Here is a 21,715-nt window from a genome sequence, read left to right as displayed (position 1 = left end):
CAAAGATATTTGGGTTTGGAAGAGCCCAAGGCCCAGAAACCAATTCTTTCCAGGTGATTTTTCGCCTTACAGTAGACCACAGTTAAAGTAAATTAAATAATTTACAAACAGCGCCTTTCTGCTTTTATGAAGTACATAAAGTATTGCTTTCGTTTAAAAAGAAACACCAGCATACCAGTATGGAAGATGAGACGTAACCCAAAGCCAGAGTGGCTAGATTCACCCTGAAAAAAATAAACCCTTTTAGTAGGTTGAATATAACACCCTTCCCCTAAATCACCACATTTTAATTTACATTAATTAATGTATTATAAGATAGATAGATAGATAGATAGATAGATAGATAGATAGATAGATAGATAGATAGATAGATAGATAGATAGATAGATAGATAGATGATAGATAGATAGATAGATAGATGATAGATAGATAGATAGATAGATAGATAGATAGATAGATAGATAGATAGATAGATAGATAGATAAAACTCGGTTTTCATCTAATTAACACTCTGGGTTTAGATTTTAACCATGAACTTCATATGGCACTGGTAACTTTACAAAACTGGTGGCCAAAGAAGTGGGTGAAGGGTGAAGAATCTAATTTCTGATGGATCCTGTAATTTAGAAGCAGAGGACAATGTTCAGGCAATTGGGTGCTGCTGTTTTCCAATGCGGAATGCCACATACTTTCTACTTTCCTCAGCTTATCAGTGGAAGATCTCCATGTAAAGATGATTTTAATCCAGCAATTTCCCCAAAACATTAAACAATGGGAAAACCTCTTGTTGATCAGATCAAATGTTTGTCTAGTCTAGCATTCTGCTGCCTCCAAGTGGCAGAAAGAGGCTCTTGGAAAACTTCCAGGGTGGAAGGCAAAAACCAGCAAACTGGATTATGTTGAACGTGAAGCAGAACATTCAGCCTCATAGTCAACAGCTGCTAAAGGACTGGTCCTATTCAATCCCCCTTCCAGGCAGTCAAGATGGCACAGCTTGAATCAACTCCAAAGTCCCACATGTGAAGCAAGCATGGTCTAACTCTTTGGTAGGTTTGAACATCACATGGAAAAAGAGGCCATGATTTGCCATCAGAGTCATGTGGCTGGCAGAAACCTACCAACGAAATCCATAGCTCACCTGCTCATGTGCTATGAGCCAAAAACCATAATCTGAAATGCCCTATAAGCCCAATCGATCAATCAATCAATCAATCAATCAATCAATCAATCAATCAATCAATCACACACAAGAAAAACCACCCATGCTGGCTCCTTTGAAACTGGGGACAAGGTAAGATAATTAATTGGATCAATGAGGGATGAAGGAAGATGGGTTTAACTCATCAGAAAAGACTGCAGCCTTTGGAAGAACAGGGGTTTAGCATAACAAAATACTGGGATCTCTCTCCAGAACTCAGCATTCTAAGTAGGCCATTTTAATATATCTGTGTTCACCTTATGAAGTAAAACAAGGATGCAGTAGGCTGCAATCTGTCACTATTATAAACTGTCACTCTCAGGAGTGCCTTTCTCCATTTCTTTTTCCTCTGCAGCACTGTGCATTATTGTGACAGCTGCCCGATAACCTTCTCAACCTGCATGAACCAGCGCTGTCCGCATATTAGGAGTGCTTCTCTCCTTTACCTGAATTAACATTTCATTTAAAATGGTTCTAACAGTTGCACTGTACCCTTCAACGTGGAGCCACAGGCCGTGTTGCTCACAGAGTTCCCTCAGTCGTCCAAGTTTGTCTGTATGCCCTGCCCCTGGAGTGCCTGCATGGAGAGGAAACAACAATGGGAGGCTAAGGACACAGGTTAGTAAGGATCACAGAGCCACCTAAGACAGAGATAAGCAACCGGATGCCCTTCAAATGTTTTGGACCACAGGCCCCATCACTCACATTCAACCCACTCCCATGGGAATTATAAACCAGAGTCTCTAGAAAACTCCTACTTGCTTCTCTCTGGTCTTCTAGTTGCTCTCTCTCTTGAACTTCAGCAGAAGCAAGAACACATTATGGTTTTATACCTGGGGGAACGGGCAATATGGTGTCCACCCTATTCTGTTCAGAGGAGCCTTTTTCATTTTGGTTGCCCCAACAAATATCTCCTATGTACCAAATCTCAATTGTCCCATGCACCAACAATGGTGATACACTGCCAAGGCCACCTAAATTAACATCCCATATAAGTAGGGTCGACTGGACCACTTCAAGCACTTTTGACAAACTCAATATTCAGGCAACTCATTGTCCATCCCTATCTAAATCTTCCCCACCTTCATAACTTCTTGCATCTAATGGACAGCAAAGTAGAGAATGGGGTGATCAACCATCAGTACCAACTTCATTCTACCAGTAGGTACACACCCCCAACCTCATCAAATCCTGTGATAAGTGGAAGTGGATTGCTTCCCCATCTGGCCCATTCTTAAGTGGCTTCTTGCCGAATGCCTAATTGTATTCCGCTGTTGACTTCCCTTCACTCCTTGCTTTGCTTCCCCTTTGACTTAATAACATTTATTAAGAGGCATTTGTGGGAGGAGAGGAAACCAGCACTGCAGAAAGGAAAACAGCTTGTTTACATTTGCTGAAGACACCCACCAGCATTGGCCACTAGCAATATAGGCAGCTTTCCAGATTCAATGTCCTCCTTGATCAGTCTGTCCAATAAAGCAACATCCTATCACCAAGTGAAATAAAAGAGGGAATAACATGAAGAGAGCAAAAAAATATGCAACCCTAGTATTTCTGTTTATATATATATATTTTTTAAAAACCTTACCATTTGATGCTGGGAGCCAAACATCGTGTTACACGGCACCCGACACATGCAGGAAAGAGGTAAGCCGAGCTGCAGAAAGAGATACAAAATATGCAACTCCCCAATTAGTTCCTTTCAGGTGTTCGAGGCGTGTGGGTGTAAGTGTGACCTTGGTGGGGAATATTCGGTTCGGTTCAGCCTCTCATCAAGACCTCGCCATTCAACTTTTTATAAAAATGTGAGAATGCAAACTACAGCTGTTTCTATGCCATTCCCTTTCTGCCCATAAATGAAGAGATATTATTAAAATCTGACTTAGTTCCATGAGAATCAAGCAGGAAATAAGGGTGGAACTGCAATCAGAATAAATTTTTATTTTATTTATTAAATTTATAGGCTGCCCATCTCCCCCAGAGGGTGCCCAAACATTTCTGGGCAAGTTGGATTAGGCCTTCCAGTTTTCCATGGGCCAGAAGTACAGAGCTTTTTCTGGCCTAAAAGCCCCCCTAGCTTTTGAGTGGATTACCAGGAGTCTTCATCACAAGAATAACGAGGCCAGAACAAAACAACATTTCATTTCCTCTTAATTAAAGTTAAATATAGCGAATATGATTATTATAATATATAATAATTTTCCTTTGGGCCACAGTAAAAATTAGGATTTATTAACAACGGTTGGAGGTCTCTGGTGGCTGTATTCAAGATGTTTAGGATATTGCAAAGCGGTGCATTTCTAGTTGAGTTTAAACTTTCCACAATGAGCGATGCATACGAAGGATATCATCTCAATTTTAGCAAGCGCTTTTCCTTTCCCAAATAGTCATTTCCAACTCTATGGTTGTAGCTTACCATGATTCTAAATCAATACACTTCCCCCATAAGAGGATTGCAAATAAACTGATTAATAGAGGTTTACTAAATAATATGATGGCAGCAAGGGAAGAGATAAAGCTGATTCGTATGCCAAAAACATCCCACAAATTTCAACTTACCTGACTGCAAAGGAATTGGCCCAAACCAGATCTTGCCGCAGCGCTGAAGTACACCACCGGCTGCTTGTTATACAATGCATTAAAACCTTCAGTAGCATAATCTTCGTAGCGGGAGTGAATCACAAGCTTGCAGACTTTTAAGAGCCCTTCGCGATCATCTTCATGGTAATATGCTGACCCATTTTCAAATCTGTTAAGAGAAATTATGAATTAAACATGAGCGCCCTGGAAAAGGGGCCAGTTCAGTTCACTTGCTTCACATTAAAACTAAGCCATTATTAACCACTCTTCTGAATGTTCTTGGGGGAAAATGCTATGTTACTCTTGTGATTAACATGGCTAAAAGACCCAGAAAAGGGGTCTATAAACATGCAGAATGAAATGCAGCTAAAGTTGATCTCCAACTGACTGTACTATTTAGTAACTGAAACGCCGCTGATAATAAAAGCAGCCTTTCACTTTCATAATTAGCTTCTGGACACTTGGATTAAATGTGACTTCCTTTTCTGCATATAAATCAGAGTTAACTGAACAAGAAAAAGCAAAAAAACAGTACTGGCTTGTCTGAAAAAAAAATTAGCTCCTCCAAGGAACAAACTTCTAAAGCAGTGTTTCTCAAACTTGGCCATTTTAAGATGGGTGGACTTCAACTCCCAGAATTCCCCATGCTGACTGGGGAATTCTGGGAGTTGAAGTCCACCCATCTTAAAGTGGCCAAGTTTGAGAAACACTGTTCTAAAGCATCCCGTCTCCAAGGAAATGGGAACCCAACTGATGAAACTGAGACAAGCTCAGGAGCAGGCGTGACATTCATAATAAGTCTGACAATGCATAGCAAGTTTTTATTTAAAATAGCAGGTAAGTCAGTAAGTATAATCTGTACAGGAGTATGTATTTTTTTCTATTTTGGTAATTTGATTGATGTGAAAAGACATTTTTTTAAAAAAGGAAAGGTTTAAGTATTCTCTCCTACCGACCAGTGCCTTATCTGAGCATTATGAAAAGGAGAATCTCTCTCTCATCTAAAACAAAATTGGCCATAAAGACACATCTGGATTTTAACAATTTCCCCCAAATCATGAATAAAGAAAAGGGCAGAGGAATCCTAGATAAAATATAATCTCCATTCAGCGGAGACCATACTGATCTTCCAAAGGGAAATAGCTAAAAGTCAGAAAAACCTCTAAGAAACCAGCTTTAGAAAAAATAACAATCAAAATGTAAGCAAATGTTTGTTCATTGTTAGACATCACAGCGCCCATTTCATTACAGAACTGGCATGATTTCCAAATTCTTTTTTTTTTTTAAACTGGCTATGAAACCAGTTTCTTAAAAAAAAAATGCCACAGAAAAATATGAATGTGATCGCTTGGATATCCTGCATCTTCAACCATTCCAAAAATAGGTTTAAATGGTTTTTTTATTCACTGCCGAGTGTAAACTCAAAAGTAGTAGTAACACCAGGGTACCTGAAGAGTCTGCAAAGCCACAGAGTCGTATCAGAAAGGATTTTGGTGGTAAGTTTCCTCAGTCTGTCCCTGTCCAGTACCGAAATATAAGCAGCCAAGCTGTGTCCTAAGAGAGCCATGTGACCCTGTTCCCCCACATTCTGAAGCCTGCAAACCAGGAAAAAAAGAGATAGAGAGAGAATATGACACAAATCACACTTTCATTTATGTGTGCAGAAAAGCCCTTCCTAATATATGTAAAAACAATCAGGGGGTGATTTTATTGGAAGTACAGTACAGTGGTACCTCGGGATACAAACTTAATCCGTTCCGTGACTCTGGGCGTATCCCGAGTTGGTCGTAACCCGAAGGAAATTTCCCCATAGGGTTCAATGTAAATCCGGTTAATCCGTTCCGCCCTCTGAATTTGGTCGCACCCCGAGGCAAATTTCCCCATAGGGTTCAATGTAAATCCGGTTAATCCGTTCCGCCCTCCGCCCGAATTTGGTCGCAACCCGAGGCAATTTCCCATAAGGTTCAATGTAATTACCGTTAATCCGTTCTGGCGTCCACGGACCACACGGAAAGCGGCCGGGCGCGGCATGGTGCGGCGCGAAAATGGCCGGGTGCAGCGTGGCGCGGCGTGAAAACGGCCCGGCGCGGCGCGAAAACGGCCCGGCCCGGCGCGGCGCGAAAACAGCCCGGCCCGGCGCGAAAACGGCCGCGGACCACGCGGCAGGGCCGGAAAAACAGCCGCGGACCACGTGGCACGGGCGGAAAAATGGCCGCGGACCACGTGGCACGGGCAGAAAATGGCCGCGGACCACTTGGCACGGGCGGAAAATGGCTCGTACCCCGAGGCGGAGTTCGCAAACCGAGGTAAAATTTTGGGGCCAGAGCTGGTCGTAACCCGAAAAATTCGCAAGCAGAGGCGTTCGTATCCTGAGGTATCACTGTATTATACTTAAGCTGTATTTCTTCTCTATCTGAAAGAGTGATTATGCGGCTCAAGCGGGTGATGGCTTAAAACCAAGTTAAAATCTAATCCGCTGTATGTTGTAAACTGGATTTTAACTTGGTTTTAAGCCATCACCAGCTTAATGATGCTCCTTGGCTGAGGGCTTCTTTTCTTCTCAAACATTTCCCTGGACTTCAGTTCCTCTGCCACCTGAGACTGATTTTAAAAACTTTTGCCAGCTAGTTTTTAATCTTCTTTAAAACCACGATTACTTTTCTCTTTCATTCGATTTTAACACCTTGATACGAGCAGCCCTGAGCATTTCTCTGGGAATGCAGGGTATTAAGAAGCCCAGGATTTTCTACACGTTACAGGTAATCAACGCAGCCTACCACTAATGTATTTGTTTTTCCTGAGAAGCAGGGAATCAAACCTGCAGATCAGTATGTGCTTCTACAAATCTGTCATCTATTTAATCTTCTGAAAGATACTGGGGTGTTCCCCCCAAAAGGATAAGAATATTTTCCAAAACCTGATTTCCCTGGATTTTGGTTTAAGCATGCTTTTTTCCAGGAATGTTAAAAACAAACCCAACAACCCATTAAGTATATTCTGTGTTAGAGAGAATCTTCCAAATAATGACTTTGGATCCAAAAAGCATGAGCAAAAACGGCCCCCAGCCTTTTCCACAACCTTGGCAGATCTCTAAGAAAGGGTTACCGGTAAGACTGTGGTGATTCTTCTTCCTCATCTCCGTGCATAAGAGTCTGAACTAACTGGAGAATGCTCACCATGTCCTGTCCACTAGAGGGAGGGAGGAAAACACAAATCCGTCTTGATCACAAGGCATGAGATGACTTTAGTGTAGACACTCTTAATATCTATGGTGCTTGTAAGACATATGGACATGTACAGCATAAGAGACCTGCTATATTTGATCAGACAACATGGGCAGGTAGCTGGAAAGTAGAAACAAGGACCAATATCTCCCATGTGCCCAAAGTACATACTCTAGAGATGATTCTTTCTGCTAGTTATGGAGACGGAAAACCATTCTCCTTGTTTCTGCTGCTCACCATCTACCTCACCAGCTAAACAAGAATATCCTGGTTAAGGGCCATTTTGGCAAACTGGCACACCAGATATATTTATAAAGAGAAATTCAGGTAACAGTTCATTTGAAAGGAATCTGGGCATTGCCGTTGATCTGTTGATTGCCAAATGGATATGAGTCAGCAGCCTGACATGGCCGCTTAAAAAACAAATGCAATTTTAAGCTGCATCAAAGAAGCGTATTTCCAATCACAGGAAGGAATAGTTCCACTATCTTCTGCTCTGGCCAGACCCAATTTCAAATCCTGTATCCAATCCTCACCTTTTAAGAAAAATTCAGAGGAAACTAGAAGAGATGCCAAGTAAGGGAATTGGGGATGGGAAACTAAGTCTGACTATAAGTGACTGAAGAAGCTCTGCTTAGCTTTGAGAAAAGACAACTTGGAGGAGGGGTGCAGTGATCCTCTTCAAGTACCTAAAGGGGTTTTGCACCAAAGATTAAGACTTGTTCTCTTCTGTCCCAGGTCAGAATAATCATTTTAAGTTATAGGAATGCACATTCTGGTCAAAACTCTTCCTAATTATAAGAGCAGTTCAACAGTGGAACCAATTACCTAGAGAGATGTTGAGCCATTTATTCCATATGCTTTGATTTAGATTGTTGCACTGAGCATGAAGTCGGACTCAATTGCCCAAATGGCCTTTTCAGCTCTATGACTGCTGTTATGCAAATCAATGGACCATCTGTCCCAATGTTGGCAACATTCTCACATCACATTTATGACTAATTAATGTGACTGTCAGTCACCAAGATCACATGATTTGGCAACTGAATTAAGATTCTTCTGCTCTCCCCAGCTCCAATTTCCAAAAATCAAAATAACCAAGTTATTAGTGGAAGAAAACATATAAACACAGAGAGAGGAAAAATCCTAACTCATGATCATGTTACTTACCTGCCTTGAAGTGGCCCAGGAATATCCTTTCTTGTGTAGTTCTTTTCATTTTCTTCCTCTGTTTTCCTAATTTTAAAATAAAACAACAGGAATTGGTGGCAGACTACGCAACAGAGATTTTCTGCTGCAACTGGATTTTGTGAAAAAGAGCTACATTTGAATAGCTACTTGGCTGCCAGAGTGCTGAATCCAATCTCTTTTAATGAAATGACAGGTTAAAAAAATTACCATATCAAACAACATTTGTCAGCTAGTGTTATTTATTTATTTATCACATTGTATACTGCCATAATCAAGGGATGACTCATCCATCTTATCAAAGCAAAAGCAGATCCCGTTGATTCATAACAGGAAATGTCATCCTGACCTCTGAACAATTTTTGTGCTCTCTTTTAAAAACAGGTTTGCACAGTTTTCGCAGGACTGCATAAAACCAAAATCTCCCTTTTTTCTCCAACAATAGAACATGCGAGAATATATATATATATATATATGAATAAGGGAATATCTATAATGTACCATCTGCTGTTTAAAGTTTATGTTCACGTGACTTGCTTAGCTGTGGTGATGTAACCTAGGCTTACTTCGTTAACCTAATTTGCTGGAAAAGAGGACACATTAAAACATCCATCACCTACAGAGGCTGGATTCACACACCATCCTAGATGAAACTCTAGGGGACTGGTTTGTGGTTCGCTGCATTGTGTGAACATACCTAAAGTTTACTTTTAAAAAAAAGAAAGATTGGTGTAATTACCAAGTGATATCCTTAATATTACATTTAGCTTTAGCCGAGAATAAGAACCACAGAGACTTGAGTTAGTCCCATCTTCATGCCCCAGGCCTAAATTTAATATTTTGGCAAACTCTAACCACATTTGACTGGATGAGGAGGAAGAGTATCCAGTCCTTTCTTCACCACAGTCACTTTCCCCAAGGAGAAAAGCAGGATTCCTCCTGTCACTTGTTCTGGCCTTTCACATGTCAACTGTCACAATGAAGAACTTCAAGGCTCCAGAGGTGTCTCCTGCCTCTCTAATTCCACCTTTGACAGCACAGAGATATTTAGAAGTGGGAGAGACAGTCCTGCTATCCCTCAATAAACTCAATAAATAATAAATAAATAATAACAAACTGTAGTTTATTATCATCCTTTAGCTTCTAACCTTTGGTTAAACAAGCACTGCAAATCAGAAAGGGAAACAAACATGCAGTTTGGGTAAATCAGACAAGTATATATTTTCTAAAAACAGGATTTACAAGCACCACAATTATTAATAGCAATGCTCTTGAGTTCCAGCAAGTCCTCTTCAAGACTATTAATATTAAATACCTTTGATTATCTTCAAGCAGCTTCATGGCCTCATTAAGATTTTTTCCCATTTCTGCTAAGGTAGGATCAACCATCTGTTATTTTAAAAGAAGATGAAAAAACAAACTCAATCATGTTGTACAGTTCTAATTCTTAAGTATCCAAACCGCATAAGTCACAGAAAGCAGCTAGCATCTCTTGAGCCATCTCTGGTCTGGGGCCCCCATGGGCTGGATGTCATTTCAATCCTCTGTAGGCATTTTGCTAGCAGTGATGGGCACTGTAGTTTCACATAACCAGAGGAAGCCAGCCTAATGAAAGCTGAATTGAAGAAATGTTCTGAGGAACATCTCAATTGTTCTTTTAAAGGTTCCTGCTATCATTTGGGGGGAAAAGCATATAAACCCAAGAGTCACTGTGGTACATTCTTGTAATGGGAAACTCTGATCAGAGTCATGCTGCCCATTTCCCAGCATGACTCATTATACAGGTTGTCTAGAGCTTTTCTCTCTTCCTTCATGGTTGCCTTTCAGAGATTCTATAAAGTTCACCAGAAAAGCTAAAACTGAGATCTTTTTCATTGAAGGCTTTAAAAGGTGTGGGTAGCTTCAAATGCTTGATTTTCTTCTTTATGAGAAAAGTGCCTTACAACTTGATTAATTGCTCATTTTGTTTCTTGGGTCTCAGGTCAACTTGGACATGAAACTGGTTGTCGGGGATCTTTTACCTTGGAGTTGCAAAAAATGCAGACTGGAGGCTATCTATGATCCACCAACATTCATTTTACAACTCAAAACCCCTCTTATAGTAGCTGAACCCAAAATATTTCCCCCACCTTTTTATTTTTGGGGAAACTTGGTGAGGTTAAGGGGCGATCTGGATATTTAAAATCTCCATTTCACCCCTGCAAAATAAATCTTGATCTTTTCTACTTTTGGAGTCACTCTTCAACATGTCATCCACGTCTTGGTGCATTCCTATTTTATAGGAAAAACCTGGGCTTTTTATTGTAAAGAGTAAGCATTTGCTCGCCAGAATAATACAGTATTTAAAAAGCTGGTAGGTATGAACTTATTATATGCTCTAAATTACATGAAGAGCCATACACTTACAATTTATAACTGCTGCCTGGTCTGAGGATTAAGTAAGATAAGACATACAAGAAAATAGTGGTTAGTGCTTTACAGCATTACATCACACAAACACACATATATATTCTGGAAAGTGATTGGGTTTGCACGCAGCATCACAAAGGAGCTTCAATGAATCCACATCAACAAAACATGTCCCTAATTATTATGTACACCTCAGGTAACTAGGTGGTAAATGTTATTCAAAGTACGTGGAGGAGAAATTGTAACAGCAGCCTACAAAAATACAGAGCTAAGCTGACAACCATAACATAATTGGGATGAGCAACCAGTTGGGAGGCAAGACGTCAATTTCAACAACTGATATGAGCCCCCACGTTTTTTTCCCTCCTGAGGGGGACTTTTTTTTCATACTTCGGAGCTGAAGATCTGGTCCACCTTTAAAACAAAAAAGCAAAGGGAGAAAATGCTGGTGGTATCACCCAGCTGCATCAACAGTGCTAAGCTGCAGATGTTACTAGGAACTGTATTCCCAACGGTCTGCAGGCATATGTTTTCCAGGATCATCAAGCACAAGGAGAGAGTCCTGCTGGAGTTCGGTTGAAGTCTCCCAGCTTAAAAGTATCCTTCCCATCTCATAACTAAATGTTGTACCTGGGAAGAGGCGCCCATGGAAGAGAAATGCAATTCCAAGATGATCATGAGAAATCCCATAGTTGAGACTGGTGTTTTTCAACCTTGGCAGCTTTCAGATGGGTGGACTCCAATTCCCAGAATTCCCCAGCCAGCTTGCTGGCTGGGGAATTCTGGGAGTTGGAGTCTACCCATCTGAAAGTTGCCAAGGTTGAGAAATGCTGCTTTAGATATTAACTCTTGTACTTGTACAGCAAGCAGAACCAACACTGCATAAACCCACTAGCCTTCCACTGAAATCTGGGGTGGATGACTTGTAAGTCCAGGTGGCCTCTGCCCCCCCCCCCAAATAATGTGGCTAAAATTCAATGTCAAAATGCTGATTTGGGGTATGTGCTTTTCTTTAAAATATTTTTCAACTTTTGCATAGTGGGGTGGGTATGCAAAAAAGGCCACTGAAAATTACCTTCAATGAAAAACAAAGCTGAATAAATTGAAGAACAATAAAGCAGTCTGCCACAAAACAAGGTAATAAAAACAGCAGCCTGTTCCCAGATCACTGTCACCCTGCAAATGCCTGGATGAACAGGCAAGTCTTCAATTGTTTTTGCACAAATTTACTCACGGACACCTCCGATGGCAAGGCAAGTCTAGATTTGTGGTTGGGCAAAATGCAAAAGGACTCCTAATGAGATGGTACCATTTGGAGATTTGCAAGCATTCTGAAAAGTTAAAGCTCAGGGAAGTGTAAATGCATTCTCACTTCTTTTATTTCACTTATCAAATCAATGTGATCTTCCATTTATCCAACTCCATGCTTTGCTGTTATCAGGGTAGAGCAAAATGGTTTTTAATCAACCCTAACCCGACCTATTATAAACCTACAGCTGCTTCCTTTATTGCAAAATTTGACACAGAATAGTCTTCCATATAAGAATTAACATGCAATCTTAAATAGTGCTGCCATTTATTATGAAGAAGTGATGCAATGAAACATCCCATAGTAGTTGTGACTGTAAAAAATATTATACACCACATATGATCAATGATCAACATATGAGTTGCATAGAAACTCTCATAAAATACAGTCAGCTAAGGTTTTGTAAAGTGAAAATGTTATGTACAGGGCTAGACAATTTGAATAATTTACATAAATATATGCACACCAAGCCTATGTGGTTATGACCCTCTAAGAACTCAGAATAATTGTTCCAACTTTGCACAGCGGGATCCTTACAAGGGAGCAAAGTACAAAGTTACTACAAAAGTCATGGACAGAGAAATATCTCAAATAAACCAAGACAGCATTTGAAACCTTCCGGTAGAAGAAAGTGATTCATTTATAAAACAGTGTATGCATTTTTCTTATCTGCACTATCAACTTAATCACTGAGGATTCAAAGCTCGTATAACATACTAGAATTAGAGATTCTTCATCTTTCAAATGCTACTTAACTTCCCCTGAAGCTACAGAAAGTTTGACCCAGAAATCTACCTAATGAGATGCAAGTTAGAAGATTTCAGTGACTGAATGAAACATAAGCACTATTTTTTTTTTCTCAGTTGGGGATGCTATTTAGACCATCCTTTCATAGCTTGGCCCCTTTCAGATGTGTTGGATGAAAACTTCCAATAATGTTCATTCCACATGTTGTCTGATGATTATGGGAGCTGTGGTCCAGCATATCTGGAGGGGGTCTAGTTGGGATTAATGTTAATTTCTTTAACAAAATTAATTAATGTTAATTTCTTTTCTTGAAAGATTATGCTAATCATGGTATAATATTCCTGGCGTGCTGCTTTAATAATAAGCTTACTTTATTCCTTCACTTGGTACAAAATAATGTTTTTATCTCACTTAATATGACTTGGCAAAAGTCTACTTGCGCTTTGCAAGCCATGGTAACTGAAATCAAGACGACAAACCACGATTTACTAGAAGATGTATCGCATGTGTTAAATTCTTATCAACCTGATAAAACACTGAGAGGTCATTATTGCAAAAATCACACAAATGATATCATTATCAAGGGAGAGCCAAGGTATGACAAATAAACCAACTACAATTTGTGTAATTTTATCAGGAAGTGGCAGATAAAGGCACAGAAGAGTGTGCCTTATTCTAAAAAAACCACTGGATAATTTGAGAATTCTGTCATTCCTTTTTAATTTTGAAAAGATGGTTTGCTTATGTTATTTCTTATTTCCATTTTTGTATGTCAAATTTCCAGAAAAAAAGACTGTTTTGACAGATCTATTTTCAGGCACCTCATTATTTCATCATCAGCAACATTTTTTTCAAGGTACACTAAGCAATCATTTACCCTTGCAAAACCACTGGGAGATAGGTTAAGAAATGCAAATTTTACAGAAAGGCAACTCAATAGAAGCCTTGTAATACAGCAAGATCTAAATTGAGTAATACAATTTCTATATTTAATGTTTTTTATACCTCTGTTACAACACATAAAAAGTTATGAAAGTATAATTCTCACTTTTTTTTTTGACAAAATGTATTTATGCTTGCCTATATTCATACATTGCCTCTTTCTTATTACAAAGCTTACTTCTTTTTTCAGCTAAAACCTACTTAGACGTTACAATAATAAAGAAGCCTGAAGCCAGTAATTGGGTTTGGCATCAAAGCAGATTTTTATGAGACATAAACTAGCTGGAAACAAAAAGTCATTTTGACCACATCAATTCCGTTATTTTACAAAGACAGCGAGATACTTGATTTTAAGGATCAGAATACAGTGTAAAGGCCTAAAAAAGGTAAAACCAGTTTTAATCAACTGAAGTTCAATCTTTTTACTGTATAGAAGATAATAAGGTTTTCATCATGCACACTGAATTAGCAAATCACAATTTCAGTTATCATCTAGAGGTGTCTTAAAATGCATTTAAGCTAAATTTCAGACATACTGTCATCTGTACATCATTTCACCTAATAGGAAAGTAAAGATATTTGCTTACATTAGTGGGAAGGATGAATGATGGGCTGCCTTGCCACATTTCTCCAGCCCATTCAACTTTTGTTGTTAACTATTCTGGAACCATTTTATAACCAAGCCAGCCTTCACCAACCTTGCATCTTCTAGATGGGTTGGGACCACAACTTTTGAGTTCTCAGCCAGCATGTGGGCTAGGAATTCTGCAAGTTGCAGATAACTGAATCACAGAGTTGGAAAGGCTTTTTAAGGCCTTCACCTTCCTACTCAATGCAGGAATCCAAATTAAAACATCTCCATCTAGCCTCCAATGGAACATATCCATTAAAAGGGAGTTCACCAGCTCTCACAGTAATTAGTTCCACTGTCAAACATAGTGGGTGTGCCAGTTGGGGAACACTGTCCCCAACTGCCCCCAACCAATCAAATGGGCAGGACCACTACATGGATGGAACTACTAGGCACAGCACTTTTACTTTGGCCTTGCATCCTGAGAACTCTCAACAGATAAGCAACCTTATTCATCAATACTGTGAGCGCCATGGTATTCCAGCCTTCAAGGAAGCGAAACCAAAGTATTTCTCTACCAAATATTGTGTTGTTCTTCCACCATCAGCTTTTCACACATACTAGACACTCCAGCAGCAAAGCAAGGTATGTTCAAAGCCACACCAGCCAAAAAGGGCACCACTAAAGGAAGCAAAGCCCATGCTGACATGTCATTGCACCCATCAGAAAGAACCTTGGACTCTATAAATGTGGACAAACTGGTTTGAAATCCTGATTCCGGAACAGCAAGTAAATACACAGTATGCACTTCCTGTTCTCTTGGTACCTTTTATTTTATGGAAGAAAGACAGCTGCCTTTCCTTTTAGCTGTGTTTAGAGTTGTTTCATGTCTTTTGCATGAAAGACACCAAAATTAACTGAGATTTCAAAACAGAAAATAACCCCACAATATCAAGTGACATCAAATGAAATACATGACAAAACAATTTTCACATTATTTATTATATCCTAATGTATTCCAGCTTCTTCTGAACTGAGAATTGTGGTCAAGCTCCTCCAACTCATTGGACGAGGCACTTCCTACCTTATTCATATGTGCAGGAAAATAACATTTCTCAAAAAGCTTTTGACACGTGGAAAACCCTGAATAAACTGCTTCAGCATTCATAACATCACAGACAGATCTCTAAATTACTTGTAGTCATGAGAAAAGGCTAACAGATGCTTAAGCATTTAACAGTATCAGACCAAACTACAATTCCTCTTCCTTGTGCTAATCATTTATCACTAAGCTCAGAATATGGAACATTTAACTACTTCCCTATCAATAAATCTTTGTGTGATTCTCTGGCCAATTTTAGAGGTCCATGTTAGCAACCGTGAATTAGAATAACCTGGCTGAGGATTTATATCTTCATTCATTCGTTCATTCACTCATTCATTCAAAGTTTTTTGGTCCCAAATCCTCCCAAACCAAAATATACAGGAACAATGGAATAAGGTATGTTGGACACATTAGACATGATGAGAAATATGAGAAAAAGGCTGAAATATGAGAAAATACAAGCCACTTTCACTCTTAAGGGAGGCATAAAAAACCAACATTTTTCTTAAATTCCTATAGCAAAGGAGCCAAAATTTATCAATCCAAGAGAAATTCTAGAACAGGACAGTCACCATGAAGGTGGCCCTATCTCTCAACTATGTCAACCAAATTTATTTTACCAGCAGGCACACCAGCAGAGTTTCCAAAATAGATGTCAGTATAAGGGTGGTGCCATTCAGGTAAAGGTAACTCTTAAGGTAATCTGATTCATCCTTGTGGATGGCTCATGGCTAAAAGATAGTAGGCAACTGGACGTCTTTTCTGAGCCACCAATTTGGCTCCATCAGCCATTATTCTACATCTGGTTTTGGTTGTAGAAATTCAGCATTCTACTATAAGAAAAAGTGGATTCTGCAAGCTTAATCTTATGCTCCTTGTTCTGATTCAGAATAGCTGATAAATATGATTTGCTACAAATATGGACCATAATCAAGATGACTTCAGACTTGCATATTTCTTTAAGAGCAAAATTGTAACTCTCCTAGACTGGAAGAGACTGGAAGAGACTGGAAGAGCATGTAAGTGCCAGTAAGTAAGTAAGTAAATATGAACCATTTTGCATTTCACTGCAAAATAGCACAACTGAAGTTATTGACAATTAAAAAGCAGACTGTGATATAGGATAGTGTGTGCTTGTTTCCAGTTTGAAAGAAAAAGAGTAAGATGTATGAATGGGTGACAAAGCTTCTTCTGTGCCCTTGGAAATAATAATGTGTCTTTCAACTCAGTCACAGATTATCATAATGAGGAAAACACCAAAGTTTTCTTTTGATTATAGCATCAACAATTAACTATTCTATAAGTGGAGACGCAGCCATGTATGATAAATATTAAATAAAGAAAAAAAGGATAGCTAGTTTAACTGGTACAATGTTTTTTTTTCCAGTTCCTAGGTGACATATCAAATATCAAGATAACCAGAAACTGACTCAGAAACTGACACCCTAAAAATCAAAGGTATTGAGAAACTTCATTCTTTGATTAACAGGTCTCCATTTTAAAGTAATAAACATGAGTTATACTTAAGAAGACTACAGGATATTACAACGGTTGCTTTCTGCAAAAACAAAATGGATTTGTTATTTATGGGGCAACACAGGAGCCAGCAGAGAAAAAGAAAACTGCAGAGAAAAGATCATACCCACTTAAATTCCTTTCAGTCCTCCTAGGGTAAATTCTGCCTTGTGGTAAAATGAAACTCTCTATTATTATAAGAGTAAGAAATAAGATGCATTACAGGTAGTTCTCATTTAGCGACTGCCTTGTTTAGCGACTATTTGCAGTTACGACAGTGATGAAAAAATAACTTTGTGACCAGTCCTTGCATTTACGACCTTTGCAGGTTTGTAAAGCAAAGGAAAGCTGAAGTCAGAGCATAAGCACAATTGCAGTTCACTTAGCGACCACTTTGCTTAAAGACCAAGTTGCCGGTCCCAATTGTGGTCGCTAAACAAGGACAACCTGTATTTAACTAATTATAGCAGCAACTCGTATCTAGACTCCTTGTTTTGTCTTGACTCAGAATTTTCACAGATGGTTCCATAGCGCCTACAAATGAAGACCGCATCTCAGATTTAAAAAATAATATTTCTTCTCCCACCCACAGGAATGGAGAGGTTGAAGAACAACCACAAAAATAGTATGCAATGATATATCACTGACACAGAGCCCCTTTAACCTTATAGCCTACTAACAAATATTCTAAACTCTTAACTTTATGCAGGAATGGAGCATTTGTAAGCCAACACAAAAGATTTTCTGCCCTTTCTGCCCTGGGCATCACTTCGCCAGGTTATAGGCCAGCTATCCCCAGCTTTGCCTGTTATTAGCAAACAATATACAGCAGTGTTCAACCCTAGCAACTTTAAGATGCCTGGACTTCAACTCCCAGAATTCCCTAGCCAGCAGTAGCTGGCTGGGGAATTCTGGGAGTTGAAGTCCAGACATCTTAAAGTTGCTAAGGTTGAAGAACACTGATATACAGTATAAAACTTGCAGAACGCTGGTGTGACTCAAGCAACTGTGTACAACTTGGCAAAACAAATAGATGCCCAGAGCCTACATTCAAAGATCCTTTTTATCGGAAATGCCAAAGATTTGCAGAGTTATGACTTAATTACCAACAGTATACATGGATATGCGTAACGTTAGTTTCAAGCAGACCATTATTTCTGATTGCCTCTACACCAGCTGCTGTCAGCCCTCAATACTTGGTAGCTGATATGCTTTTAATTAGCGATCTCAGCACCAACGATTGAATCCAGGGCTTCAGAGAAGCCAACTCACCAAGTGATAATACAAGTAGTCTGCAACTATACTAAATTACCTAATGCTGAATCATGTTTTGGCATCCTTCAGTGCAGTTCTCTAATTGGCAACTGATGCTCAGGTTGTGAGGGAGACATTGTTCTCAGCACTGGCTTCCCCAGGTCCTCACAAGAGAAAACGGCAAAGATCTGAATCTGGGCCAGGCAGACTGTAGTCTAACCCAGTTATAAGGAATCCTCTTATGTTCTACTCAGTTACCTCTCTTTACTTCAAAGCAGGAGATTCCCATCCGTGAAAGAGAATGTATGCAAATGTCTCTGGCAGTCTCTCATTTAAACCAACATGAGAAATATGCACATTTTGTTTTGAGACTAGTTTCACTCTTATTAATACATTTTATCAGTTTAATAACTGTCTTTTCATCTTGCTTGTAAGCATAACAGTGACAGATGATATGTAGATATCAAGATATGCTCAGGATCAAGAATAAAGGCCCTTTTGCCTTTTCTTATCTGGAGTGAAAACAAGAAAAATCACGGGAGGCAAAAAGATACATATCCCCAAAATACAATGCTCTGCAAGTCCCCTGGGATTTTACGGTCAAGAAGCATAGACAGGATTCATTCTCAAATGATGGAAAAAAGTAAAAGCTATTCACTTTCTCTTGCACTGCTTGAGCTATGTCCACCCCTAGCAAGACTGCAAGTGACTCTGTCAAACCAGCCTTTGTATACACTTATATATTTGTTCACATCTACTATACAAATGGGCACTGGATATGTACATGAGTGCGTGCCAAGAACAAAGGAGGTTTGGGTAGGCTTCTCCAACCAGTATGGCCTCAGAGGTAATCCGCCCACAACTGCAAGCCACCAGCTTGCCAGAGGTCTGCCTGTTAGTATACAATAAAAACAAACACAATCCCCAAACATCCGACTTGCGTATGTCCATTTTCCCCACGATTGGAGTAGTTCACATATATTGGGACTGCAACTTCCCAAGTTTCCCAATAAGCTTTCTGGCTGAGAATTCAGAACCGCAGTTCCAGGACATCGGAAGCCCCAGAATTAAGGCATCTGGGTCTCCCACTCCATCCAGCCCCTTCCCCAGTGCCCCACCCTGGCCCTCTAGGAATACAGAGGCACGGATGTCATTATGAATACATAATGTACTGATTGCGATCAACTTAATGTATCATTTCTCATTAATGCCATTAGGAATATAACATATACGCACCTAAATACATATGCACACATATACACACCTATGCGCACACATACAAACCCATATATGTGCATGTGCAATATATATATAATTAAAGCACAAATATATACATATACATATATAATTAATGCACACACACATACATGCACACATACATACATATATTAATGCACAAATATATATACACACACACACACGTATACACACAATTAATGCACAAATATAAACACACACACATATATATATTAATGCACACACACACATATGTACACATACATACATATATTAATGCACAAATATATATATACACACACACACATATATACACATAATTAATGCACATATATACACACACACATATACACACATAATTAATGCACAAATATAAACACATATATATATATATAAATGCACACACACACATATGTACACATAATTAATGCACAAATATATATACACACACACATATACACACATAATTAATGCACAAATATAAACACATATATATATATAAATGCACACACACACATATGTACACATACATATATTAATGCACAAATATATATATATATATACACACACACACCCATACATATACACCCATACATATGTATTATTAATGCACAAATACACACGCATATACACACACAATTAATGCAACACACACACATATATGATTAATGCGCACACACACACACACACGTATGCCTGGGAAGGCCCACAACAGACCTCCCGTAACTATCCCTTCTCATCCATGGAATTATGAACACGAGACGCGCCCCCCCGCACGAGCCCCCGCAATCCAGGCTTACACGGTACAGATGCCGATATAGCCCGTCGCTGCTGGCGACGCAGAGGGAGATCCCTTGGCAAGGCCGGGGGGGGGGGGAGCTTGAAAGGGACTGCCTGACAGCCCCCTCTGACGGGCGGCCCCCGCCTGCCCCCCTTCCCCCAGAGACCCCCCGCCCCACCTCCACGGAAGCCCCGCGAGGAACGCCGACCTTCTCCAAGGAGCTCTCCATGGCCGGAGGTGCTTCGGCGGCGGCGGCGGCGGCGAAGGACTCCCGCTGCTCTGCCGGGGCTACTTCCGCCTCGCTCGCGGCCTCGGCCGGCTCCACGCTGGCAGCCGCGCTGACGAAGCGCCAGGCGGCGTCCGCGGAGCGACGAGCGGGCGGGGCGAAGGGGCGGGGCGCCGATGCGCTCACCTAGGCGACGGGCGAGGCCTCCGAGCCGCTTCGGCTTCCGTAGCTCGCCGGATTGACAGGAGGCGCGACAGGCTGGGGCGGAGCAGGAGTGGGGGACGTACCAAAAACAAATCAACAAACAAACAACGAAAGAAGGAAAGAAAGAAAGAAAGAAATCTTCAAACCGGACGATACTGAAAACAACCCTTTTTGATCTATTCGGGAGAAGCCTCCACCCTTTGAAAGAGACCGGCCTTAGAGCTTTTCCAGTATCCCCCCTCCATTTGCGAATGGAACATTCCTCAGACGGTTCGAGGGAAAGGATGATGTCTTCCCCCGACTGAGCATGCGCGTGGAGCGATGACGCACGAAGGGGGCTCTGGGGGCCCCGCGGGCTTTTGGCTGAGCGGCAGCCGCGGCGTTCGCGACGTGACCCGGGTGGGCGCCGCGCGGGGTGGGATCTTCGTCCAGCTGCTCGCAGTTGGCTTTGACGGCTAAGATAAAACGTAATTCCAACGGTTAAGGCTAGAGACCGATCCATCCATCCATCCATCCATCCTTTGTAAAATGAACAAGACCTTCTTTTAGTGGAGGAAACTCAGCCTATTGAAATACGGTCCTTGGGGAAGGGGCTGCAGCTGAAGCAACCCCCTCCCCGACTCTGCTGGGCTAGAAAATCATCTTTATTCGGTCAGTGGCCAGCAAAATTTAAAAGGACAAAAGCAGAGTAAACGAAGCACGTATATTCATTCATTCATTTATATGCCACATCGATACAGCCGCCCATCTCTCACAAAGCAATTCTGGGTAGTAACAACTAGTAAAATAAATCACATAATAATATAGCATTCACTCCTCTATTACTATGTTGGTACATTTACTATCCCGGTAATATAAATTTAAAACATGAATAGGTATAAAATAAAAATAGGAATCCCCTAACATTTTATTAATTAAACTATATCAAACCAAACGGGGCTAGATACAGTGAACTAACCCCCTTGCAGCTCCAGTGATATGGTTTTGGAGTCCCGGTCGACAAAAGACATAGCATTCATGAGATTCCTTGGCATTCCTCATTAAGATGCCAACCCACCTATTGGGGGATCTTTAGAAACGAAAGCATAAAAAATCAGGCCTGAGAATCAACTGTCCCAGGTCTGTAAGGGTGGGTTCAATTAGCATAAAGCCCTTTTCTGAATTTATCCTCCAAGGCTTCTGAAAGCTCCATGGTATTGAAGTAGAGCAACCTGGTCAAAGAACTT

At 40.4% G+C, this 21,715-nt stretch overlaps 1 protein-coding gene across 2 annotated transcripts in view; it reads right to left on the bottom strand.

Annotated features, from left to right (window-relative positions):
- Positions 1 to 20,465, bottom strand: part of PDXDC1 (pyridoxal dependent decarboxylase domain containing 1) — a 36,101-nt gene extending 15,636 nt beyond the window's left edge. The window contains exons 1-10 of one of the 2 annotated variants that reach the window (XM_088148130.1): positions 20,268 to 20,465; positions 9,506 to 9,579; positions 8,173 to 8,238; positions 6,884 to 6,967; positions 5,227 to 5,373; positions 3,758 to 3,947; positions 2,787 to 2,855; positions 2,606 to 2,684; positions 1,691 to 1,775; positions 176 to 224 (exon numbers count right to left, since the gene is read on the bottom strand). In XM_088148130.1, coding sequence (XP_088004256.1) covers positions 176 to 224; positions 1,691 to 1,775; positions 2,606 to 2,684; positions 2,787 to 2,855; positions 3,758 to 3,947; positions 5,227 to 5,373; positions 6,884 to 6,967; positions 8,173 to 8,238; positions 9,506 to 9,579; positions 20,268 to 20,288 — 864 coding nt within the window. In that variant the 5' untranslated portion in view covers positions 20,289 to 20,465. The remainder of the gene's footprint in view (positions 1 to 175; positions 225 to 1,690; positions 1,776 to 2,605; positions 2,685 to 2,786; positions 2,856 to 3,757; positions 3,948 to 5,226; positions 5,374 to 6,883; positions 6,968 to 8,172; positions 8,239 to 9,505; positions 9,580 to 20,267) is intronic. The other variant, XM_088148131.1, reaches the window with a different exon arrangement.
- Between the last annotated feature and the right edge of the window lie 1,250 nt (positions 20,466 to 21,715).

The sequence above is a fragment of the Python bivittatus genome, unplaced genomic scaffold, assembly GCF_059951505.1.
Source record: "Python bivittatus isolate LINGU-HERP-01145 unplaced genomic scaffold, Pbiv_v1 ctg000560_np1212, whole genome shotgun sequence".
In the NCBI taxonomy this organism is placed as follows: Eukaryota; Metazoa; Chordata; class Lepidosauria; order Squamata; family Pythonidae; genus Python; species Python bivittatus.
Note: the sequence above shows the minus strand (reverse complement) of the source record. Positions and strands in the feature narration are given on the sequence as shown.